Source organism: Abramis brama (genome assembly GCF_963993115.1).
Source record: "Abramis brama genome assembly, chromosome: 7".
In the NCBI taxonomy this organism is placed as follows: domain Eukaryota; kingdom Metazoa; phylum Chordata; class Actinopteri; order Cypriniformes; family Leuciscidae; genus Abramis; species Abramis brama.
In genome coordinates, this window is record NC_139969.1 from 41369089 (window position 1) to 41396400 (window position 27312).

Sequence of the window (27312 nt, forward strand, 5' to 3'; positions counted from 1 at the left end):
CAAGGTTTACTGTGGTTACGGATAGCAATCTTGTGGCTCACTTGCAGACAGCCAACCTTGGGGCCACAGAACAATGGCTTGCCAATTGAATTTTTGTAGTGAAGTACAATTTTTTTTCTAGAAAAAATATAAAATGTCCTGCTTGCACTCGACAGTGAAGAGTGACCACCTTCAAGCTCTAGGAGAAAAGTGCAAAAGTATCATAGAATGTTTCCATATGTTCAAAGTTTTCTAAATGGACATGATGTAGTTTGGTGAAAAACACTTAGATATGTAATTTATATAACTGAGTATTGGCCTGTGAGTACTAGCAGTTGCTTTCCTTTGTTGCAGTACAACATATCTGCTGTTTCTGTGGAGATCTGGAGACTCTGGTCCCGAGTGTGATTCAGATTCACAAGTGTGGGCTGAAATTGGACTAAGATTGTTTTATTTTAAAACATCAAGGGTTTTTTTTGTTGTTGTAATAAATAGATCACCGTCCCCTCCCTAAAAAACCCCTGAAATTATTATTGAGTTCATTACTAACTCATTGTCAGCTACCAATTATTAGATAGATAGATAGATAGATAGATAGATAGATAGATAGATAGATAGATAGATAGATAGATAGATAGATGAAACAGATGCTACAGTGTTCTGGATGTTTGCAAACTACTAAGTGAAAAGAAACAGTTCCTCAATACTGTTTAAAAAACTGTTAATTCAGAGCAGATTGTCAAAATTACAGACATATAAATTAAATTCACTGGTTATTGGATGATACACCCATGACCATCGGAAAGGCAAACAATCATTTGGTCTCTCATGCCACTTGCAGTCCGTCTGTGTGGCTGAATTACTAAAGCAGTTGTGTAAAGGTCAGACGGCCGTGGTCTGCTTGATGCTGTGAAAGCTGATGCGGGTGGGGGAGGTGGGGATGGACATGGCCCTCGCCACTCTGACTCGCAGTGCGTGATGGTCTTGCCATCGATGCCAACGCTTTCTGGCTGCAGAACGCACCTATGAAGAGGAAAATGCATTAGTTTATGGTATTTTAAATTCAGCATTTGAATGTTCTGCACTGATTGTGGAGGAGAATCTTCAGTAGCACTTGTTCATGTGTCCACTATCAAAAAAACACTGAACAAGAATGGTATTCATGATCGGACAACACATACTGCAGAAAACCACTCTTGTCTAAAACAAAACTGAGGCATGTCTCAGGTTTGCCCAAAATCACCTGATGTTCCACAATGCTTCTGGTCAAATTGAGATAAAAGTAGAACTTTTTGGCAAAAATGGGCATTGCACACTAAAAATATCTTCATTATTGAAGCATGGTGGAAGGAGCGTCATGGTTTAGTGCTTCTTCGCTGCCTGAGGGCCTGAACACTGTACAAGCATTGAAAACAACAATACATTAAAACATGTATCAAAAGATTTTACAGGAGAACCTCAGGAAAACAGTTCATGACTTCAAACTGATGCAACTGACAATGATGCAAAGGACACAAATAAATCCACTAAATTTTAAAAAAAGAAAAACAAGAACAAGGTACATGTTTTCCTGAGTCCTGACCTTAAGCGAATTCAGATGCTGTGTGGACCTTAAGTGGGCTGAGCTATCAAGACAAGCTAGAAATATCGATAGACTGAAAAAGATTTGTGGGTGAGATGTTTAAAAAAAGCATTTCTTGGAGGTTTGCTGCTAAAAGAATATCAGTTACTAAATGCAAAGGTTCGATCACTTTGAATGTATTCAATAAAACATGTTAAAGGTGGGGTATGTAATTCTCTTTTTTGGCCATTTTTTCAAAATCACTTAAAATCCTATTCCTAACCCACTTACAGCCACTGAGTTAGAAGCACTGAAATAAAAATTAAGCAATTTAATCATCTGTGGAATGGGCAGGACTCGAAAAACTCCAGCCAATCATTTCCAAGACCACCTAGAATCATTGGACAGTAAGTGCGTCAATCAAACGGTCGTACCATCCCATGGTATGCATGGTATGTATGCATGCCCATGCCAGGTCCTCGAGGGAGCTTTGCAGAATACTTTGAGTGGGTGCTGGTGAAATGTGAATCCCCCAAAGTCACCGCCAGCCCCACACTGGACCCAGAGCCCAGCCTATCATCAGCCATGCCCATCACTGACTAAGCCTGAGCCCACTGAGCCCGCCTCGAAACCAGCGGCAGAGCCGACGCGCAAGCCCAACTGTGAGTCTGACCAGGTGCGAGAGCTAGCAACAACATCCGTCACGGAGGGCATCCTAGTGGAGTATGACGGCGTGGAATAAGCCCTGCCCATACTCCTGCTGCCGAGGGTGAGCTGTGCCAGGTCCCAATGCAATGGTTTGAGGAAGACGTTATTCCCCTAAGTCTCCTGTCGCTGCTGGTCCCCCCCAGTGTGTCTCTGCTATCTCCATCCAGTTCCTGGGCTCCTCCTCTGTTTACTCCACTCAGCTGTGCGGATCTTTTGGTTTCCAGCTCCGCCTTTGAAAATGGATCCCCTGGCTCCGCATCGGCCCATCGACCAGTCGACTCCACCCGGGATCGTCGTCCTTGTTGACCGCAGGAGCCAGTGGCATCATTTATTCAGTTGTTTTCTTGTTTTGATGGCCACAATAGGGGTGTTGCTGCTACAAAAAAGGATGTCACAATAGGTTAAGGATGCGATTTATCTTGTTTATGAGGCTCCTGGGCTTACTTAGCTTCTTGGCTTTCAAGCTCACTCTACTCAGAGTGTTGCTTCTCACGCATTATCTAATATTAGCATTTTTGGAGTATGTCTGATGATGAAAACGATGACAATTTTTTTTATTTCTGCAATAATTCAGGGATTCAGAATACAAGAATTTAAATGCAGATGCATGACAGTGAATTGTTTTAACCCTCAACAACTATTTGTAAAAAAAATTTGCCCTAGAATAGTGCCCAGTCTTCATTCAAGTGCAAGATTTGAAATTGAAATGAATAGAGCCAAATGGACTTGATTTTTAAGCTATCAAAAAGACATGCATGTAATGGTTATATAAAGAAAAAGGGCTTAGGAAAAGAACAATAAAAAGAGCTGGATGTTTGCTAGGGGCTTTTCATTATAAAATTGATTCATTTAGTCGGTCAGTCATGAGAGAGAACATTGTTGCCTTCATCTAAACACATTATAATATGTATGGGCAAACAGAGAATGACATAGCTGAGTCACAGATGGCACTGATATGATTTGGTTTGATGTTGACGGTCTAGATGACAGATCATCTTGAGTGTAAGTCTACATCTTGCCTGGGGTCATAACAGAAATCCAAATAATTAACCCACCTAACAAATCAGATATAAAGAAAGACCATTAGACTGTAAAATAATATTCTAAAGAAAAAATAATAAATGTTTAGTTAATTAGTTTTGAAGATTTTTATTTAAACATGTCAATAAGTTACATCAATAACAATGATGATGATAATAATAAACACTAAGAATATTCTGAAATGGTGCTGAATAATGTGGTTTTGCACAGACTTGTGTTCATGGCAGTTCAGATCTGCCGTCATCAGAGCAGACAGGGGCTGTAGAAAGGAAGGCATAATAGAAACTAGTAGTCTATTGTTGTAACAACTAGCTCAGCTATTTATTAATGGATGGCCATTATTTTTCTGTGATTTTTTTATAATTATTTTCTGTTAAGAGACATGAAACTGGCACAGTTATGTAGGAACAAACAGGGACGTTTCTAGGCATAGCTGGGGGGAATGTCATGACACAGTTTAAGAAAGAATTGACTTGACTCTCAACCTCAGTCTTCAGAGGGTCATTTCTGATTTTATGGTCCTGAAAAGGAGGTCAGGCTCCACAAGTTTTGTCTAAAAGATGCCTTTATGCCTTAAATTGGGGCTACTTTTTGCATTGTGGTACAGAGTTTGAGGGTTGGAAACCAGTTCCCCTCCCTGACGGATCAGTGCTGGATTTCTTCAAGAGCGTTTCTCTTAAACATACATTTAAGATATATGTGACTACAGTTGCTGCTGAGAATGTGCTTTCGCTGTTGTTTCTTTCTCTCTGTTTTTGGAATGTTTAACAGATTCTCAGCTTTACGGGCTGATAAACCAGCAGTGACCTCATAGTGTGCCGCTTTGGTATATTGTTTGCAGAACCGGGGATTAGGACGTGAGAGTAAGACAGACGAGGTAAGAGAAAGGAGATGTAAGGATGAGAAGGGACAGAGGCAAGAGAGAGGAGAGAGGAAAAAGGGGGAAAAAATTATTGGTCCGGTTCCACGAACACACTGCCGCTCGGTCTTCAACCAACTGAGAAGCCCTCACTTGCAGTGCCATGTGATGGCTTCGGGCCTGATTCCTCTGGCTTCGGGCGCCCGGCAGCGAGTCCCCCATTCCCTCACTCAGCCTGCTCCTCCCCATTATAGCGGACAGCAGCAGGCCCTGCCCTCCATCTGACGCTGGCAACTCCTCTGTCAGCCGCCCCTCCAGGAGTCAGGCAAACCAGGCGCACCTTCGTCCGCACTGCACAACCTCCTCAGCACCACGGTCCCCCTCGGCAGCGAGGGCTCTCCAACAGTGAAACCCTCCTTCCTCCCGGGTTTCGGTAACAATAGCCATGTTTCCACTGTTGTTCCACAAAAGCAAGCGTGCTAGTATGTGCCAGGGCGAGTCGCGTTTCCACTGTCACTTCCCAGGCTTGATCGGGCCTCGTAGGGGCTTCATCGGGGCCAACAACCAGGGTTTTTTTGGTCCATCGAACACCTTGGTCCAGAGCGGGCCAACAGAGGCTTGAGGAGTGGTTACGAACAGAGGCGGAGTTTGAGAGTGAACACTTCTCATTTGCTTCTCATTTGCCATGTTTTCACATCAGGCTAACAGCTAACCTCAACATTAAAGACAATTCTCAGCTCAAAACTCTCTTTCAGACACCAGCGAGTGTCTGAAATAACTTCTGATTGCGATCCGATTGCGATCCTGATCACAGTATGAAGCAAAAATATATTTATATGCAATGCTAAATGCTAACCATTGTCATTATATTTAAATACACATATGATTAGCGAAAATAACTATTACAGTTGTGTATTTATTTGGTTACATGTTCCATCTGTCTCTTCACGTGCCTTTGTTGCTTCTGCATCAGCGTATGTCATAAATGACATATTCTCCAGTTAACTCATAATACTCCCTCTGTGGCTCTGGCTGAAAGGATAACAGTATAGTGAGACCGAGAGATTTTCTTTCTTTTTGCACACATTCTATGTGGGCCAACTTACATCTACACGCACACAAATAATATTAGTTATTCTGTTTGGACATAGAAGAAGGAAATAACTAGAGAAAAATGACAGATGTGTCAAGTGATACTGAAGAGGAATCCTATAGGCAATAAACATGGCCCCATTAAATGAGAGCAGTTTGCAGGGTGCTGATAAATTGCTCTGTTTGTCTTGGTGTTTGTGTGTAAGCGAGTCAGGTTAAATAGCCTCCCACATAATAATAGACTTGGTGTCAGAGAACAGATAGGGTGACGGGGTGATATGGCTGTGGAAAGGGCCTATATATTTATAGTCATCTTTCATTTCTGTCCATCCATGAAATTACACTCATCATTGACTCACCTCCCCATTTAGAAAGCAGTAAAATACCGACACAAAGAATCCCTGTTAGAGAAAAACAAAACATAAACAACATCAGTTAAACTGTCACTTCAATTAACTTTGTTAAATGTAAACAATAAAATTAAAAATGTTGCTCATCAAAATGTAATATTTTTGGCCTTGTTCAGCATGTGAAGTGCCAGATTATGGTGGTTTGACAGTGGGTCATCTTGTACCACAGGTTGTTCTCGCAGTAAAAAAACAAAAAATCAAAACAAAAATTCTCAGGAACAAAGCTCCATCCAAAAATAATTGGCACATGTTGTTGCTCAGGTGTCAGCTCCACTTCTGAGGACTGACTGCATCAAAGGCTGCTGAGAAATAATGTTCTCAGGGGAAACAAAACTATTTTTCACACTGAAGCACTTACAAGTTTCATGAGAGCAGAAGACGAAATAGACTCCAGACCACTTCAAACAGAAAGAGATCAGGAGATCCCACTTAAAAAGGGTGACATAAGACCAATAATGGTCCCCAACTCTCTTACACAAAATCTTTTTGCAATATTGACATCTATACAGTTCTTTCAGGTGTACCTGACAGACACAAGAATAAATAGAGCTGCAATTACTGTACCAAGCACCCTAGGGATTTTATATTCAATGCACAAAAGCATTGGCTCATGAAGCATCCCATGCAAGACTCAAACCAGACCTCCCACAAGATTTGACCAATATGAGTAAGAATACATAAAACGTTTTATAGATAGTGAGCACTGTACTTCAAATGTCTCTAAGAGTCTACACTGAGGAGAAACAGGAATTAAGGCTATATTATTCAAAAGATATTAACACATAATTTAAACTGACATTAAACATAACATAAAATTAACTGGAATTAAAACTGAACTGCGAAAATTTGCAAAGATTCCAAATTTTTGTTTAAATAAGAGATACAGCCTCAAATTTTCTATTATTATTTTATTTAGTTTTTTCACCTCAGGATATGTTGCTAATGATGTTAAAAAGTTTGTATGTGTGCAATTGTCATTGTTGACTTGTTGATTACATTGAAATGTTTTTTTTTTAAAACTAACTTATGATCTAACTTATGATCTAACTATCCTTCACTCATCTTGACTTTCTCTTCAAGTTTCAGGCCTGCCATTAAATTCCTAAAGAAAAACAGTAAACACATTACACATGACCGCTATTTGTAATACAACCGTTTACACAAAATTTAGCTGTATGAATTCATAATCATTCACGATAGCTCAGTGTTCTTCCATCATGTATTCAGAACATCGCCAGAGGTGTTTTGAGAAGTGAGTAATGCACAGTAAAACTTCAAAGTCACGGTTCTAACAGTGTGCTTTAGATTATGCAAAATGATTTCCACAGGGGAAAGAAGGGTGGGCCACGCTGTGTGTGCCACGGCTGATGCCAGCAGCCAATCACAGCACTGGAATGGAGAACCTACAAATTGCAATCTCCTCCTCATTGGAAAGGGATAAAAGTACCCTTCTAACAGCCTTCCTGTGTCACGGGTGGTTGCTGGCAGACAGATGAGGAAGACGTATATGATTCAATTCAAAAGGTTTATTCACTAAAGATCCAACAGGAAGGCAAACAGATTGGCTCGTTTAGTTTCTCTCGAAGTAGATTGGTCTCTCTGTGAAGATCCCATTCATCCTCTTTCAGGGAACGTGGGTTACCATACGAAACAAAGACGCTCCGCCACCTACTGGCAGTTTTAGTTTAATTTTTAAAAGTATCATATTTCTATATTCAAAATGTTATTTTTAAAACGTTAATCTCAACAATATTTATGCAGTTGCAATTGTACCAATTCAGATTCAGATGCAGAGAATTCTCACATTATTTTGTTGTTAGTGATTTAATTTGTTATGGTAACAGGTCTATATAGTGTCTTATTATCTGGGACCTGTCTCTGGTGCTCAGCGGACTGCAGAGACCCGCTGAACCGCTGCAGTCAGCAGAGCTAAAGATCCTGTCACTAAAGACAGTGCTCCAGATGGCGCTGGCTTCTATCAAGAGGGTAGGGGACCTGTGAGTCGACGTTTTCAGTCGACGAATCGTGCCTAGAATTCGGACCGGCTGTCTCTCATGTTGTCCTGAAACCCCGGCCCGGATATGTGCCCAAGGTTCCTACCACGCCCTTTAGAGACCAGGTAGTGAACCTGCAAGTACTGCCCTTCAAAGCAAGCAGATCCAGCCCTGGCTTTTCTCTGTCCCGTCCACCTCTTGCGGTTATACGTGGACAGAACGCAAAGCTTTAGGACCTTGACCAGCTCTTCGTCTGTTTCAGAGCTGCAGGCTGGGCAACACCCAACACGTTCACTAGATTCTGTAGCCTTCGTGTAGAGCCGGTATCCTCCCGTATACTCGCCCCAAGTGGCCAGTAGTGCGGGGAACCCGCTCATGTGCCGGCTTGCTACGCCATTCTCGTCTGGTCGGCCAGAAACGTGGGTCTATTAGCTCCAGTGTGTTACCCGGAGACGGCTAACCCTGTTGAGTTCCTCCGTCACCCCTACGGCAGTCAGACATTGCGGAGCATCTGATGCCAGGCCTAACACTCGTATGTATTGAGGAACCTGTGATAGGCTGGGTGTCCATATGTACCGGTCCCCGCGGCGACCCCATATGTGTATTTTCCACGGTACGGCTACCCTATCGGCTAGCCAGTGTCTTTACCTTGGCAGAGCCCGCTCTGCCGTCTCTGCTGGTGTGCTTCCCCCCTAAGATTAGGCTGGAACCACCCCAGAGACTTCCATATGTCGTACTACCCTCCTTGTCTAGTCCAAATGTGTATTCTCCACAGGTTACCTCCCTCCGCAGGTCGTGGCTTCCGCAGTGTTCTCCTTCCCCTAGGAAGGGCATGGTTTCCCAGTGTTATCCAATGTTCTCACTGAGTGAGTCTTGTGGAACATCAGTGACCAGGACTCCCCGCATAAGCTTCTGCCCCTACCTAAGGGAGAGAAGTGAAGCTTATGCAGGGCACTGGAAGGGCCAACAACAGGGCGTGTTGGTAGGGATCCCATTCAAGTCGGATCCCTCCGACGAACGTTCTGAGTGATATGAAAGGGAACGTCTGGGTTATGTATGGTAACCCATACCTGGTTGCACCTGCTGCTCATTATATACCCGCGCTGCGTGATAGAAGCAGCTGTCGCAATTATCGCATGCCAATGTGCATTGGCTCATTTAGTTTCTCTCTAAGTAGATTGGTCTCTCTGTGAAGATCCCATTCAAGTCGGATCCCTCCAACGAACGTCTCCGTTCCCTCTTTCAGGGAACGTGGGTTACCATACGAAACAGAGACGTTCCGCCACCTATTGGTAGCTTTAGTTTAATTTTTAAAAGTATCATATTTCTATATTCAAAATGTTATTTTTAAAATGTTAATCTCAACAATATTTATGCAGTTGCAATTGTACCAATTCAGATTCAGATGCAGAGAATTCTCACATTATTTTGTTGTTAGTGATTAAATTTGAATGGTAACAGGTCTATATAGTATCTTATTATTCCAATTGTATTTATTGATTAAAAATAAGACACTTTTCAGGCAGTAAATATGGATCTTTCAGATGAATTTGAGGAGTGCAGGTCTTGTCTTGGTCTCAACACACTCTGGTCTTGGTCTCGGTTTAGGTGGTCTTATCCCACTTTGCATTATTTGTCTTTATTTGTACTACATGTATTTGTTAAAACAACAACAGCAACAAGAAAAAACACTTGTGATCGTTTTGTTGTGCAGCAACACAGGGGAGATTGAATTGCTTATTTTGGTGCACTTCCTCACAACCAGTGTTGTGTGACACTTCACATTTGATGTGATTTCATTTAAATAATTATCTTTCTTCTCATGTTTGTTTTCAGTTGCATATGTTAGGGTTTTACATGTTGCATCTCATATTGTTTGAATATTAATGTTTACTCCATTATTTTAGTGCCGTGTGTGTTTCCTGATAGAGTTTTGAATTTGTGTGTATGACACTGTGCACCATATATATTTGCCTCCCTCAACATGTGGACTGTCAGATTTTTATACATATCCTTCTTTAACTGTCTATTTTTAAATAAATAATGGAGACTTGCTGCATCATTTTACCACACAGTGCAGGAATTCAATAAATATGTACTAACAAGGGCCTGGACTCCCACATAGCCATTAATCCAGCGAGGGCCAGCTGATGTTGAGATGCTCGATGTGCCTACACTCTTCCTGTGTTTCAACTGCTGGATAATTCCCAGAGAGCAAACTCTCGCCCACTCTAACTGTTGACAGCAAACTGCAACATAGCAGAGAGTGCTCGCCACAATGACAAACATTACATAAATCTGTATGATATAATCGGCTTCAGAAATTTGGTTAATTAGTGACAGATTGTAAATCGGTGCATTATACAGAGCAGTTGCTGGCAGAATTAGGACTCTAATTGAAAGCTGCTTTGTGATCTTGTCCCAAAGTCAATGGGTTTTTGGTGAAATGTCTGACATAAATTACATTAGTAATACCTCCCTTTTTTTAAAGCTTTTACTCATCTTGAAATAGGCGAGTGCTACCAATTGGCTAAACAGTTTTACAGAGGCTGTCTGGGATATTAAACATCATCACACAAACAAGAAGATTCAGCTGCACTCTCTAGTCCGCTTTCACAGCCTTGTTGTGTTTATTTCTGACTCAAACTGTCAGGTAACATGTCTTTTAAACAAAGGCTGAAAGAGTTGTTGAAGCTTACTGATGGTGACGTTTTAGTCATGTGACTGTGTTGTAGTTCGTGTATAGCCTGTGTTTAGCTTTAGACTTCTGCCGATTCTACTTGCGCTTCAAAAATTCATAAAACTTGTGTCCATTTGTCAAGAATATCATTTTGAACAAAACCTGGTTAAGGATTTTTTCATTGGCTATAGAATTATTGAGGAAAATAAGCTCCTTGACCAACAAAAGATTGTGATATTCATGCATATCACAATCTTTTGTTGGTCATGGAGCTTATTTTCTGCATTTATTCTAAAGCCAATGGATAAATCCTGTTGGGTATTTTTTGTCGAAGGAACCAGTGTGGGTTGACCCAAAAAAATATATATCACCCCTGCAGCGTTGTGTTTTACAGGGAAATTCTTTTTTTCCCCGACCAATCCTGAAGTCTTATAGAGACACACTAACTTGCATACAATTGGTCAATGATGTTCTAGCTCATGGTATTCGGCAGGAATGTGACCCATTTAATGCGGCAGGGAACACCATTTCTTCAGCCAGCAATCCCCTTCAAACGTTCAAACGAGGTTACATGTGTAACACGCCATATAATCACACGACATTACTAGTGCAGAACACACCACAGCATGAGGAGTGTCAGCATTATCCATTTGTTGATGCAAAATGTGTTGGTAAACAATATTCCTCTTTTCATTTTCATTTCCCCACCCAATAAATGTTATCATTATGTCAAATAAAATAAATAAATTATACATCCAGAACAAATGCTGAAAGTACAGACAGTGAGAACATAATCAGCACTGTTGTTCACTCATTCTGTCTGATTGTAATACCCATTTCTTCTGATTCCACTAATATTTTTAGTTGTGCACTTTTCAAAACAAATCAAAAATAATTGGGTTCCTTACTGAATGAAAGTGTTTAGTGGATCCTGAATAACAGCATTCTTCTCCGGGCCAATGCCAACAGTGGCGTCTGCATATACGGTTGTATTCACTGTGTGCAACATAAGATCTCTGATTGACCGGAGAAATGTTTTCCCTGAGAATATTTCAGCAGTTATTATGTGTGTTCTGCACTTCTGTCGATCCAGCGATGCCAAACATTTGTGAATGAATCATTCTTTTGTGTCGTCTCTTTCTTTTCAGTTAATCGGCCAAATGGGTTTGCAAAAGAGCCTGAATTGATTCGCATTCATTTGGACTGCTTTTTCCTTGAATCATCTGAAAAGCTTTCTCAGTCTTTAAAACAGAGAGTATGGAGATACTTAAGAACAAACAGCGCTGGATGAAATATATATTCACGTATTGAAAATAAAAGTCTTCTTCTTGAGAGGTAAATTCAGGCCATTTACACCAAAAGTGTGTTTTTTGTCCATCCGCACTGTTTCTCGGTTGTTACACGATGTGAACATGCACTAGATGAATGCTTGCTGCCTTTTACTGTTCTTGTGTAATGTTTTTAAAATAGAGACAGCTTCGTTCTGCTCTCACTGACCGTTTGGTCTGAAGAGTAAAGTCTTATAGATGTGTGTAAGAGCTATATGAATGCTAAGCATTGTTTTTAACATGAGCATTCACTGATTGATTTTAGAGTTGGTTTTTGCAAAATGTCGAGCTCAGATCAAGAAAAAAACAGCCTGGCAGGATAGCATCATCAGTGCCCCTGTTTTTTTAATGGGCAAACTGAGAGGGATCAAGACAGTCCTGAAGCTTCCACACCAAAATCCTCTCCAAACACTTCATTACAATGCAGGTTGAGGCAACTGGGCGATAGTCATTATACTCTTCAGGGCTGTGTTTTTTAGAAACTGGTATGATAATGGACTTTTTCCAATTATCTGGGATAATATGTGAATCAAGGGACCTCTGGAAAATGTCCACCCATGCACAGGCTAATTCCTCTGCAAAGGTTTTCAGGTTTTCGAGACCTTTGAAAACCTTAACATTATCAACCAGTCTCATTTTGTGGCTCAAGTACAAAGGCAGTCATAATAGCCCCAATACATCACTACAGTCATAAGAGTTAACATCCAACCTACAGTAAAATACTTATACAGTATGCATACTTTTACTTTTAGGAGTTATATTGGTTATACACTTTACCTTAGACCACAACTTATTTGAATTATTACTCAAATCACTATCATTTACATCTCCATAATGCTTGAGTTTCTCTTCTTTTGTGATTGCGCTAGTTTTCTGAGCCAGTTTTCTGAGTGCAGGGTCTTTTTGATTAAAAGCCAAGTGTTTCAGGTTAATACACTCTTTAACGTCTGTGGTGATATTAGGCTTGTTGTTTGGAAAACATTTAACCTGTTTAAATGGTATCGCAGAATCCACACAGAACTTGACACAGACCTGATTTCATTATGCTTGTCAATATTCGGATCGTACAGCGCCTTCCAGTCAGTACAGAGAAAACAGCCTTTCAGTACCTCCACATTCTCTGGAGACCAAAGTCTCACCACCTTGTTTTCAGGCTTACTTGACTTCAGCGATGTGCAGTATATAGAAATGTGCTGCCCTGCATTGTGGTCACAGCTTGCTAATAGTGGTTTAACTTCCGCATTGGATGCATTCCCATAGCACTTCTCCAAAATATTATATGTTCCTTGTATTACATTTCACATAATGTTGAAACCCAGGAAGAAATTACAGTGATTTATAAAACCTAAAACAAACAGAGGAGCGTTTGGGCTGCGTTGCACACACTCAGACACCTGTATCACAACTATTACTACGTCTCCATCCGGTGGCACATAGACAATGCAGAGGACAACATTGCCAAACTCAAGTGGCAAATATAAGGGTTGCAAGCTAATGCACAGCAGTTCCACATCTCGGTCACTATAGTCTCCCTTACAGTCATAGAACCACATCATCGATGGTTAACTTAAGCACAGACCGCACCTCGGCGGTCCATTATTCCGTAATTTTACCATTTTATTGCGTAATGAATGGGCATTGAATAGGATAATTGAAGGCAATTGCCTCTCCTCCTCAATCGCTCCCCATTTAGCTCTACGCTGATTTCTGCCAGTGTTTAGCTTCTAAACAAATATCCGCTGGTCAGAGCATGTGAGCGGAGTGGAGCGGTGAGAATCTCCACTCATCGCTCACGGAACTGTTCACCCCTCCGCTCCCCCGCTCAAAGCTACATCAGGCCGCTCCGCTCATTATCGCTCAGCGCTCAGTTCGCGCTCCACTCAAATCGCCCCCCGCTCGCTCCAAAAAAGGAAAAAAATCTACATTTAGCCTATATCACTTTTAGCTTATTTTTTAAAAGTAAATTAACTATAAGGCCAGAATTTTGATAAGTGAACTTCTGCGCAACGCGCACGATTAAAATTTAAATTGGCTTCCATACACACAAACTGCTGTAAAATTAAACGAATAAATGGTCCTAATAATATAGATATTATTACGGACGACACAAATTCGGCTAAATAAAACGAACCATTAGGTCTACTTGAATGAAAAAACAAATTTGTTTGAATATTACGCTATATTTAATTTACACTTTGTTACAAGTTACCGTATTCAATTTGCTAACCTTTTGTTTTCTTCCCAGCGTGTTCGCGTAGCTCACGTTCATGTTTTCGAGAGATGTGTCTTTTGAGATTCCAAAATGAATCTTTGCTGACTGAAACGGTCTCCACATTCGTTTTCTTGTACCACATTATCATTGTTAGTTAGTTTTATTATATTAATAGTAGCCTACACCTGTGTGACTTCTCATTTTCCTTTTTGAAGTTGCCTACTTTTTGAACTCCATTACTGAGCCGAGTTTTGACTGAAAATAGTCTACTGTTGATGACAGATGGATCCTGGTTTAGGTTTGACTGAGCATGCTTCAGACTAGTGGTGTGAGCTGAGCGAAATTGGAGCGAAATTGGAGCGAATTTGGAGCGGGAAATAAGGTGACGCTCCGTCCTTTTAAAAATGCCGCTCTGCGCTCTGTCCAAGATCCGCCCGCTCCCGCTCCACTCCGCTCACATGCTCTGCCGCTGGTGCCCTGAAGGAAGTTCAGAAATAATGAAGCTTAGCGGGATATTTCAACGCAATGCCATAAGCTCCTACCTGGTATAGGTGATGGCGTCCTGTTCATGCCCATGTGCAGGGCCTAAAATTAACACTCGCCAAGTGGCAAATGCGGGTAAAGGTCGGTGTTGGAGAGTGTAAAACAGTGCTTCATCATCACAAAAGTTTCAGCCTTTCCCATGTAAATATTAAAGCACTGGAAGACGCGAAAGGGAATTCTTTACTCAAGTGCTGAAACCTGCGTCTCTCAGACAGCGCGCATAGTTGAGCGCTCTTTCATGTCTTCCTGCGCTTGAGTGGAAGAATTCTTTCAAAATTATGTCAAAAAATGCCCGTCTCGGCAAGTATAGTAGTAAACATAGTCGGTGAACACAAAAACACAAAACTGTGTGTGCATTCGGTCTTAAAGTGACATCATCCTAATAATCCTGATACTGTCCGTGTTTTTAATGTTAATCAAACAACACAGGACAAGGAAAAAAATCTTGAACTTTAAAAGGGATATGAAGACTATGCAGTGTTATTTATTTGATTAGCTCACTTTAATACATTTCAGTACCATGAAGAGCACGGTTTATTTCATTTGTATGCAGTCTATTTATTTGTGCTTTTGCTTTTAATCTGATTGTTTGTTCTTATTTTATTACTGACTGTTTGCTTGTCTTTAAAAATGTAAGCTATACAATTTATATTAGTTAGTCTAGTAGTTTTAGCTGTGGTATCGAAATTGGATTAGAAGATTGTGAATCTTCACAAGTATCTAAAATTTTGGTGTCATAACTGCCTGTTGTTGTTTAATGCAGGCATCTGTTGTGTTCATCTCTCAGTGACAGATTGCTCCTAGAGCTGAAGTCTTCAACCCTAAACCAGCTAATCAAGGTCAAAACCACAGGCAGGTGCGCTGAAGCAGGTAGATAGTAAAGGACAGTGGGTTTCCAGGAGCAGGTGAAAGACCTCTGACCCAGACCCATTGTAACAGACTCTGACAGCACCTCAGTGCAAGTATCTGAATTGTTAGTACAATACAACATCATAAAATGTCCTTTTCGCTACACATAATAAATGTTTTGTCTATATTATAAGCGTTTCATTCACAGTAAAGGTCCTGAAATAACCCAGAATTTTTTAGAGTGATCTTTTTTCATTCCGTTTAATACATTTGACTATCATTTACTCAAACTGATCTTAATGGTTAATCAGTACCTTTTTTTTTTTTGGTATATCAACAGATCTTCAACTAGTCTGATTTCAACTAGACTATTGTGTGTTAGTAAGGTATAAACTAGAATAATAGTTGGAAGTGCTTTCGATCATAGAAGAAGATTATAATAAATCCCAGTTATAAAATCCTGTCACTTGGTGGAAATAGATACTGTGTGTGAGAATGAGCGAGCAGGAAGCAGGACAGACAAACAAAGGGATCAGAAAGGCAGACATGGACCGTGTTACAGAGATGGCTGTGGGCTTTCACAAAGAGGTGTTCAGCAGAGGAATGTGGGCAGAAGGCAGTGGACTGTCATTTCAAATTCATTTCAGGCCATCATCATTGGCCATGTGGTTAACAGAGCCTTACCATGGCAGAGGCTGTCTGGTTAATTCAACCTAACATATGTAGGATTTGAGGGCGAACCAAACACAAGTGAATCTTCCAGATGATTCGTTCAAACATAATTCCACACAGAACTCAACACTCCAGACCCCAAATCAACAGTCTAATCTAGGGCCATAAATGGAGTGGGCTCCAGCCAGTCTGAGGCCCCATCCACACTACTGCGTTTTCGTTTAGAAACGGAGACCTTTTGCTACGTTTGCACCTCCCGTCCAGACTAAAACGGCAAAAACCAAGACCTAAAACGGAGAAGTTTGAATCTCCGGAGGGCGTTTTAGTGAAGACGGGTCAAAACGGAGGACTTTAGAAACAATGACGCAGAGGCTCACGCTCGGCTCTGTGATTGGGTGTCATCATTCATGGAGTATACACAGGTAAAATTCAGTACCAGTAAACTCCACCCGCTGGAACAGTTTCTTACAGTAAGAAACTGCCGCGTCTCAGGCACAGCTCGCGCGGTAAACGCGTTCATGCTAAAAATAGAACCGACGCCTATTTTTCATGCGACACGCAAGCGTGTTGGAAGCGTTTCCAGGCAAAATAGAATAGGAAAAGATGTTTATATATAATTTTGACACAAATACATATTAATAAATGACATTTTGATGTTTGAAAGCATTTTTTTACAGTCTATGTTTGAAAGTCTCTAAGTTTACACCGGTACGCGCATGCCCAGTGTTGGTGAATGGTCACGTGATCCACGTTTTCAGTCGTTTTAATGTGGACGGAGATCAATTCTAATACGCAGCTAAAACGCTGGTGTGGACGGAGATCGTATTCATTTTAATTCTCCGTTTCTAAACTAAAACGCAGTAGTGTGGATGGGTGTCATGAGTCAGGTCACCTCCTCCCTTTCTCTATTCTTTCTCACACACACACATACACACACACACACATGATCGCACACATACACATTCACACACGCGCATCAGATTCATCCTATCTCTCTCTCTCTCTCTCTCTCTCTCTCTCTCTCTCTCTCCACCCGCACCTGTTAGTCATCGCAATCAGCGCTCGCACTGATTTGCGATGACACCTGTTTCCATTTTCTCCCTAATGCGCTCTCTTTATCTAGTGTTTGTTCTAGCAGTCATTTGTCGGATTATTGTTTCTTGTCATGCGATTACACGACTGCTCTCTTCATTCTACAAGAATTTTGGAAGATACTCACCCTTGTTCCGTCTGTCCGGTACGTCTGTGTCAACCTGTCCTGTCTGTTCAGTTCAACCAACTACAAAGTGAGTCCAGAGCCCTGTTACAGCTGCGTGAGCTTCTCTGCATACTCTGACTGAGATTTCTGCTGCTCTGAGTTCTCCTACTCTACGGGTGACCAGATACAGTCCTCATCGAGACGACTTCAAGTTATTATTGTTTGTTTTTCACCAGCTCTGTGTGCTTCAACGACAGACTGCCTTATTTCTTGTATTAATTAAAGACAGTTGAAGTTGAGAACCTCTGCTTTTGGATCTTTCCTTATAAACTGTGACAATGGGGCCTAAGCTAACCAACGAAAAACCCCAGCTAAGAACTTTATGGCCATGCAAGCTTCAAAGAGATGAGCCCAACTAAAGGAAGAACGTTGTCAATGTTAGATAGTTTGGAAGAGACTGATTGGTTCAGAGATGGCAAAGCTCAGGACCCGACCAAGATAACAGCAGAGGTTGTTTGATCTCACAACAAAGGATTTGAAACAGACCTCCTTCTTCTTAAGGACCTCTGAATGACCACAGGGTTGAAATCGCTTAAAACCATAGAGACATTACATATAAAAATGCATAAAATCATCCCAAAACAATTCTTGACGGACTTATTATAACTATTAGATGTTTGAATAAAAGTGTTTTGTTTCCTATCAGTGCGATCGTATGTTTGCAGTTATGAAGATGGCTTGATTGAAATCTGTGTAAATGTTTTGTATTCTTATAATAGGAATGATGTCTAAACTGTGGCCTCTCTGCTAGAGCTTAGAGAGTAAGGAGATCACAGATAACACATGATTTACGATGAGAAGTGAAGAAAATGCCACCTCTCAAATAAAGACCGTGTCTAATTGGTCAGAACTCATCCAGGAGGCTGGACAAACATTTGAGTTTAAAACCTTAGGACCCGAACAAAGCTTTGGAGAGTTTTACTATAGACGATCATGGAGAAGCCATGATGGAGTAACCAGACAGACGAGTAACCATGTAGACGAGCAGACGAAAGAACCCAATTCAAGATCAGAAGAACATGGGTTAAACAGCTTCATTCAAGCCATCTAACTGCTCTCGTCTCAATTTTCTTTCTCTTGCTTAGTTTCTTTTCTTTTCCGTTGAGAGTCTTGGTTCTAAGTTAACTTTTGCTTCAAAGATTCGGTCCACGATTCGAATGCAAAGCCCGCTTCCAGCTTCAAAGACTTTCCATCCATCCGCCAGCACACCACGTGATTGGCTGCCCCAGACATCTATCCAGACACGAAGAGACGGCCAGCCAATCAATGAACCCGGGAAACCCCCTTTTGACGCAGACAAATAGGAATCCCCAAAGGAATGCAAAGACAAGCAAGTAGCCTCCAGACTCTTAAACTGAACTGGTGTATTATAGATTTAATAACCTACCTAAGAAACGATAGAAGGGTTAAATTAATGATTGATGGTTCGTTCAGGTCATGTCTTATAAGTGCATAGAAACTTGGGATTTCATCATCTCACTCTTAAAACTCATCCTTTCCTCACTCTTTCTTTCTGCAACTCGTATGAATGTGTGTGTGTGTGCGTGTGTTTGTGTTAGGTATTAGTTTAATGTGTTAGAATAATCAATAAAGTCTTGTTTGTATTTTAAACAGACGTGTTACTTGTGTTATGTGCTTATGAATTTAATGTCTTAAACTGCTGATCTAAGTTACCTTGCTAAAAAACTGTGTTTTCACTAGTTTGGATATTTATATCCGCTGCAGAGCTGAAAGTCACGGCCCGTTCAAATGAACGCTGGACGAGTCATTTGCTCAGCTGTAATAAGTGATTCTTTCAAATTCCCTATGAATGAATTAATAATTCCCTTTGAGCTAAACTGACTTGTCTGACCCTTACACATACAAAGGTCAAGCTCCATCATCAGAACATTTCATTAAGAAAGTCTGCTACAGTTACAATTCACTATACTTTTACAGTACCGTATCGTAAATGGCATTACTGTATAGAATAGTGAATAAAATGTAACTGTCACAAAATTTTATGTAATTTACAGTCATAAAATATTAACAGCATGATAGGAATTGATAGGAGTCAACCTGGAGCTGGCCTCTCACATGTGCTGACTGACCAGCAGGAGTTTGCTCTAGTGGAAATGGTCAGGGCAAAGATTGACATACAGTTGTCCAAAATCAAAGCAGGTTATCAAGGAGAGCAATGACGCTTTTTCCAATGTGGCATCACTCAGCATTCCCTTTGAAGAAGAACCAGGTTTTTATGAAACAAATTTACCCGTTGCCTTTTGAGAGAAAGCATGCTCGAGTGAACCGACTGCATGCAGAATGTGTTCAGGCACAGTGATATCTGGTGTACTATGTTCAGTTCTTACATACAGTATGTAATACACATGTTACTTACAATCCTGTACAGACCAACAGTCAATTATTCTTTATAAAAGAGCAAACCAAACTATCATTTTAGAGGGTGATGGAGCTGGATCCACTGTGTGTTTACTTAAAGTTTATTTTTGTTGACAGGGCATGTTTCAATCTGGCAAAAAAACTAATTGGTCAATGGGCAACCATCCATTTCAATGTGTGTGAGTTAATGACCCGCTATCTTCCCCTTTCCTCAATCCCATTGCAGAATCCATCTCTACATGGAGTTGTAAGGTGAACGATCAGCATCCCTGTGAACACGTGACCCTCCTTCAAGCCATGGATGAGGCTCGCAAGACAAAAAACATGCCAGAAGGTTTTTACCACGTGCATTAACAAGAATATTCACTGTGATGTTGATGAAAATTCATGGCCAAGTTTGAAGACAGACTGTGCATTTTGTATTTGAGATTATCTCAAGTGTTTACAGTAAATATATTTTCTTTCGTAATGCAACCACAGTACTGAAAGAAGATTATGCTGTTGTATTTTTGCGATTAAACCAAAAATTCCCATTATGGTATATTAATCTTGTGTTTTGAAACAATTATTATGTGGAAAGAAAAGATGTACAACTAAAAATGAAAGCTTGATATCAGGTTTTGAAAGAATGACTGGCGGTGTGATTCGTTTTTTGAAAATCTTACTCTCTCTCCTTTACCTCTAACCTTTGTGTTACCATTGATTTATATTTTCCTACAAAACAGGGGAGCAGTGATGCTCTTTATAGTGCTAATGCTCTGATTTCTGAAGTAAACAATTGTTAAACGTCTCTTTACAACTCTAGTCCTTTAGGGATGCAATTAACTGTCTGGCCTAGATTCATGTTGGTAATGCAGACCGTATGAAGAGTTTTAAGAAAGTGTCTTCTTCAGTATTAGTCAACTATAAGGTGTATAGCTTTGAAACACATATTACATGATCTATTTCAGTGTCCTTTCCACCTGTAAATGTAGCCACAGTTCAAGGAATGGGTTAGGGTTAGGGTTGATGACTATACAGACATGATGATGTGCCACTCACCTGAAAGGACTGAAGAAATGAGTTGAAATAGATAAATACAATTTGAGATATGTCATCCTCCCCTGGGTTCACAAAGAACAGCATGTATGTGATCCCGAGCAAAGGCAGAAGCACTAGAGTTGCTTTCACAGCTTTCCTGCGGTCACAGAAAGACAGGGAAAAGGAACAGGGAAGGAGAGGGAGCAACAAGTTCTCATTAGATTTATGGCACAGGAACTGATTTGACACTCGGAAAACTTCCATAACTTCAGCTCATTACTTCTTAAAGCACTGAGAAATCGTGAGACGATATTAGTTATGTCGATGATAACAAATTCACAAGAATCAGAGTTAACAATAACTATACTGCATTCAGATGTCCCTAATTTAACATGGTTGTAAACCTCATTTAACCCTTAGGGGTCGATAAACGCCCTGGCGCGTTTTGCTGGATTTTCTTCACATTGTAGCACAATAGACTTAAATTACTCCATCATTTATGGTCATACAGAAAAAAGAAATATGAAAAAATAATCTGTAATATGTCTACTTTTGTATGTGTCAACTTACAATCAAAACAAAACATCGTGCTTTTGTAAAATAAAGAAAATAAACAGGGTGTGCTTTCTGCCTCTCCGTCTCCGTGAACTTTTTTCCTATAAACTGAAACAAAACTCAGCGAATACTTGTCACACATACATAAGCAATATATCTTTATAAACATTTAAGTGTGTACTTTTAAATGATCTAATTATTCAAAACAAAAACAAATATTCTCTGTTTAAGTAATTTGTATGAAACCAACAAGATGTCCAGTTTCTCAAGCGAGAGCTCATTAGCTGTAATGTGACCACACCCACACGCGCAAAAGAGATTCACATGCAAATGGTCTACGTGAAGGAACGCAAACCTGTAAACGCCCTCATTACCTCAAAAACAAAGAATCAAACTTCATCAGTCCTCTGCTTTTGAAATTGGATTTACCTCAGAAGAAGAAGAACGTGATTTGAAGACAAGAAATATTTTAAGGTAAGAAATGTATTCAGAATTATATTAGTTAGTGTTATTGTTGCATAAACTTCACATTGTAGTTGAACTGTTGCTAGACTAAAATGTATGAAATCGACGGAAACATGTTGAAATATGAATTATAGACAGTAGTGGAGCGGCTAAATGCTTATGTTTGACAGAATCGTTCAGTTTATGATACAAGCGTGAAAATTGGCATGAGCAGTCTCCATGGGTCACTTGACAAGAAACTTGAAATTTCAAGATGGCGGCCATTTTTCAAGATGGCCACCACCTTAGTGGAGCAATTAGGCTTAAGAAATCATTTAGCTGGTGATACAAGCATGAAAATTGCCATGAGCCTAATTGCTCCACTAAGGTGGTGGCCATCTTGAAAAATGGCCGCCATCTTGAAATTTCAAGTAGCTGTAGGTGGCTTATTGTCAAATGACCCACAGAGACTGCTCATGCCAATTTTCATGCTTTTATCACCAAATAAACCACTATATCACTTAACTGCTCCACTAAGGTGTCAGCCATCTTGACAAATTAAAAATCGTGAAATTTCAAGTGGCTCGGACAATTTTCTTGTCAAGTGACCCATGGAGACTGCTCATGCCAATTTTCACGCTTGTATCATAAACTGAACGATTATATCACTTAGCCGCTCCACTACAGGTAGGCAACCTTTAAATGCTAAATAAATATACATATAAAAGTAGGCTAGTATGAGTGTTTACACAAACATGATGAGTATTATAATGTAGGCTATAGGCCGGTGTTTACTATGAAATACTGTGTTCGTGGATATCTGCTCAAACATAGATGTTTATTATAATGTGGTAACAATAATTGTTTCATAGTTTGGAGCGACTCGATCTCTCCAGTAAATGTTCTCTGTGAGTGCTGGGAGTTTGGCTCACTCACACTGTGCATTTGAAAAGCAAAATGCACCAAACATTAGGATATGTTTTTACTCCAATCTCATTTCATAATGTCTGAAACATCTGAAGTAACATATGATAATCCATATTTTTTATCTAGTGTAGTGTACTGAAGTGTTCCTTTTTAATGATTTATAGTTAATAACAATAATATTTTTTCTTTACAGAAAACTATTTTTGGGGGAAAGAAAGCCTGAATTTCTTCCCCCCAAAATATAGTTTTCTGTAATGTAAAAATTATTACTATTGTTACTATTATTTTATACAGCCTTACAAGTATATGCCTACAAGGCACAACAAACCTGGTGTTCTTTATATAGACATATTTTGTGAATTTTAAATTGAAATATAAACCAGAAAAATCAGATTAGATTTTCTTCCCCAAATCGTGCAGCCTTGCTCCTGATATCAGCATGTTCACAGATTTTTTTTCTTTTACAGATGCCTCTGATGAGTCCTGCTGACTTAAACATTCACACGAGACTCCGTACACGAACATAGTAAAATGAAAAAGCAAACTCCTTGGAAATGAAAGGTATGTTAAATGGTTTTAGGAATGTGACTGTGACTGTTCGAGTCTCTCTGTTTAGATCATTGTGCTTAATAATGTGCCTTTTTGACCTTGTTGTGTATCTTTGGATTATGTTGTGTTGTAAATAAATCCAAACAATCAAAAAGCCATTCTTTTTTAAATCTCCTCATTCTTTGTGCAAGGTTGCTCAGAATGATAGGGCCTGATAGCACCTAATAGGGCCATTAGGGGAGGGTCTTTGTCTTTCTCAGGTGTGAAACACTTCAATATTAATGATGTGTTCACGCCTCCTCGCAAAAAGATTTCTTACACAAAACATGTCTTACAAATTTTAAATCAATATATTGTTTGTGGGCAGGATGATTTTCACATAGTTTTGAAGCAAAAATTCTAGGCTACGTGGTACATTTTTTTTTACAAAAGTCTTGTGAAGAAATAATCAGTATGGGTTTCATGACCTTATTTCAGTGACTACATTTTTTTTGTTTTTTCACAAACCATGTTTAAACGGCATTTTCTCAAAACTACAAACTTTTACATACATGCTGCTGATATATTATTGTAGCAGAGTTTGTGCTGAATACAGTGTAATCAGACTTTAGCCATGAAAATGTCACAAGTAACAGAAATAAGCACAAATGTCAGCGCATGTCAGAACACCTTCAGGGCCAGAAAACACCTCAGACCCCAGAGGGTTAAAATGTAAAATTGCTGATATATGAAATCTAGATGATCAACATCTGAAAGTTTAGTACATGTACACATCAAATATCAAAACCACTGCTCAGGTTTGAACCAGCAGCTGAATTTTGTTTATTTCTGCTATAATAACTGTGTGATGGAAACGTCATGCTCAACCATCCATTTACCCTTGTTACCCTTGAGTCGCTTGCAAATAACATATAATTTGGCCTCTTATCAAACATGACAACAAAATACACCTGTGATGACAATGTATGCCAGAAAAGATCTGAAACTATGATTTTCAGAGTGCTATTAAGCACATGCACAAAAATGCGCATTATTCAGCAGGATCGCTACAAAATATTGCAGAGATTCTCAGCTATTGTGAGCTGGGGAAAAGCAGAAAACTTCTGCCATCTCTATCATGCCAGTATGGGCATCTGTCCTAGAGTCCTATGATACAGTTTGGACACCTGTGTAAATGCACCTTTTGTGATACAAGCTACATCATGTTTCACTTACATCTGTTGTGACCCCCAGCACACAAATATGAAATTCTGCCTATGTTTAGAAGGTTGTTGTTGTTGTTTTTTACTGTAACTACAGTGGATAGAGACTGGGTTCATCTTATGCACCCAGTTCTGTATGAAATTCAGTTTTGTTGCATGACCATCAGGCTCAACATTTGTTTGTACATCTCTCAATCATTGTATTGCATTGCGTTATGTTTTTCAGAGCTCTGATCATAAATCTAAGCATTTTTTAAAAAATCCATGCAACAATGAAATTTTGTTAAAAAAAAAAGAAAAGAAGATTAATTCTCCATAAGCTAGTCCTCAAGACTCAGACTCACTGCATTAATACTTAGGAAATCAAGTGAAACGCCACAGCAAAGTTTGCAAATGCATCCTCAGATAACCTGATGAAATAACTCATTTCTGCTCTGACTGAAGTAAGCGTCGCCCTGAGATACACTCACACTTTAGCAACTCATGCTTGTCAGTGGATTTTCAGTTTCAAAAAAAAAAAGGGGAAAAAAAAGGTAGGCTTATTTACAGTATATATATATTTAAATAAAACCTTCAAATCGGAGTAACCTCCAATGGCATGACAAAGACTGGTACCAGATTAAAGATCTGGCCAGTGTTCAGAGGAGCTGACGGGCTGAGTGTGTGTACAGAAGTGTCTAGATCACACACACAAGCCAGTTTCTACACAGACTCTCATTACAATTCAACTAATTACTGTTCTTTTACAGAACACTTATAGTTTGAAGTGTTTCAATACAATTGCACCAACGATATATAAGCAATACTTATATCAGAATATGAGAAATGAAAACAAGCAAATTGAAAATGTGACTGTTTTTCATGCAATAAAATAAAATGAATAAAATGCATTGGGCTGAAATAGCAAATTCTATAAGCAAACACATTTATGTGTCATTTCTCATGCAGAAAATCCAGCTAACCGTTTGAATAAATGACAACTATTATCATGGCACAGTGAAGATGATGTAAAAGATTGCAACTGAAAACAATTTATTTCACTCTTTTTTACTCTTTCAAACGTTTCAAATGTTATTAATCTCAGCACTGGAATATATATGTTCTCCTATTTGACTAATATGATGGCATAATCATAAGGGAAAAAAACAGTGTTTTGTCAAGCAGATTTACTTTACTTCAGTAGAATTTACTTATTTAAATGAAACTCACACTCACAAAATTAATCTTTCTGTTTCTGAATAATTGTTAAAGGAATAATTCACCCCAAAACGTAAATGTCTGTCATCATTTATTCACCCAATGTTTGTTCCAAAAGTCCAAAAATGTATTTCATAATGACTGACTGGATGTGAAATGTTCTATTTAATTCAGTTAATTGACTTCTAGTTTGTTTCCATTCATCACGTGTGTTTCTTTGTCTTTGTTTTCCTGTCACTCATCAGTCACTAACACTCGTCATCACTTCTGTTCGTCTTTTAGTTCATCATCACTGTGTATTTAAGTTCCTCTCTTTGTGCGGTTCATTGTCGGTTGTTGTTTGTGTATAGCACACAGTCTCGCATGTTGGCTTGCTATTCTGAGTTCGTAATAAATCGTATGTTATTTTATAATCCTCTTCATATTTTGTGGATCTGAGCATTACAGATACTGTGTCAATCTAAAAAACCCTGCATACAAGTATCCTAAAGTCTTCTGAAGTCATGCAGTTTGTGTGAGGAGGAGACTGAGTGTTTAAATGTAATTGTAAACTGCTGTTTTATGTAAAAGAGCGGTGTAAAGATGATTCTGTTTCCTAATGAAGAAATGAATGAACAGCATATGGTTTTGAAACTACACAAGGGTAAGTAAATAATGACAGAATAGGGGTGTAACAATATATCGCAATACAAAAATGCAACAATATGTATTGTGTATAGTTCACCCAAAATAAAAATGACTGTTTGAGGAAAAAAAATCAAGTTTTCAGAGTTTTAGTGTCAGTACTACATTAAACTACTATATATAATGTTAAATATAATGTATAATAATGCAGTGGGAGAATATTTGTGGGTCCTGATAATGCCACATGTCTTGTTAACAGTAAAAAATGGCCTATATTATTTTACATATATCTAGCCAGTGACAGTGTGTCAGCATATTCATCTAAAATAATTCAGTATTTTCAGCTTCAGAATCATGAATATTGTTATTCTGGCGTCTCTATTGTCCTGTGCTTTGGGTTTCCAGCACCGAGTCCAAGACTATTCATTTACACACACAATGTAACACCAAATGTAGCATTTTAATCAACAGTACATTTTCTGTTAACCTTTTACCATGTCTTGGAGTATCGCAATAATATCGTATCGTGAGTTCAGTATCGTGATATGAATCGAATCGTGACATGAAGGCATTGTTACACTCCTATGACAGAACCATTCCTTTACTGAACATGATCATGAAACAGGTGAGCATCATTCATCAAACTCTCGCTCTGGAATATTACTGTAATAGTGAGCAGTAGTTAAAGTACTGTACCTGTATTGTATAGTTTCAGATGTGGTCGAGGCCCTCAGCTTTGTCATTAAAATGCGCACAATGTTGAAGAGGAACACAAAATTGATCTGTGTTGGGGAGGAGGAAGAGGGAAGTCGGTCAGTGAGAGTTTGACATGTCTGAATGAACTCAAAGGACCCAGAAATCACAATTAATGGCACTTGTGACAGCGAGAGTGGTGAACACTAAATCTCTTTGCTCCTGGGATTTAGGAATATGCATATTTGTATAATTCTGGAACAGCTTGATCTTTCTGCACAGAACATGCAGAGCTCTGATGCACTACGGCACAATGGCTTAAATTAAATACTGTTCTTATAATGCTTTCACATGAAGAAGAGGGAGGAAAAAAAGATTCACTTCAGTTCAATAATTCTCTCGAAGCTCAAGCACTTTATCTGAAATTAGCAGAAATTGCTATTATATAACAAGCTGATATTCTGGCAAGGCCTGGCCTACTATTTGCTGATGTTAATAATTATTGGACAGCTCTCTTAGAAACCACAAATGGGTAT

At 39.4% G+C, this 27312-nt stretch overlaps 1 protein-coding gene across 1 annotated transcript in view; it reads right to left on the reverse strand.

Moving 5' to 3' along the window:
• Positions 1-678: 678 nt before the first annotated feature.
• LOC311087497 (corticotropin-releasing factor receptor 2) overlaps positions 679-27312 on the reverse strand; it is a 79035-nt gene continuing 52401 nt past the window's right edge. The window contains exons 9-12 of the mRNA XM_084120827.1: positions 26780-26865; positions 20607-20742; positions 5600-5641; positions 679-1002 (exon numbers count right to left, since the gene is read on the reverse strand). Coding sequence (XP_083976953.1) covers positions 862-1002; positions 5600-5641; positions 20607-20742; positions 26780-26865 — 405 coding nt within the window. The 3' untranslated portion in view covers positions 679-861. The remainder of the gene's footprint in view (positions 1003-5599; positions 5642-20606; positions 20743-26779; positions 26866-27312) is intronic.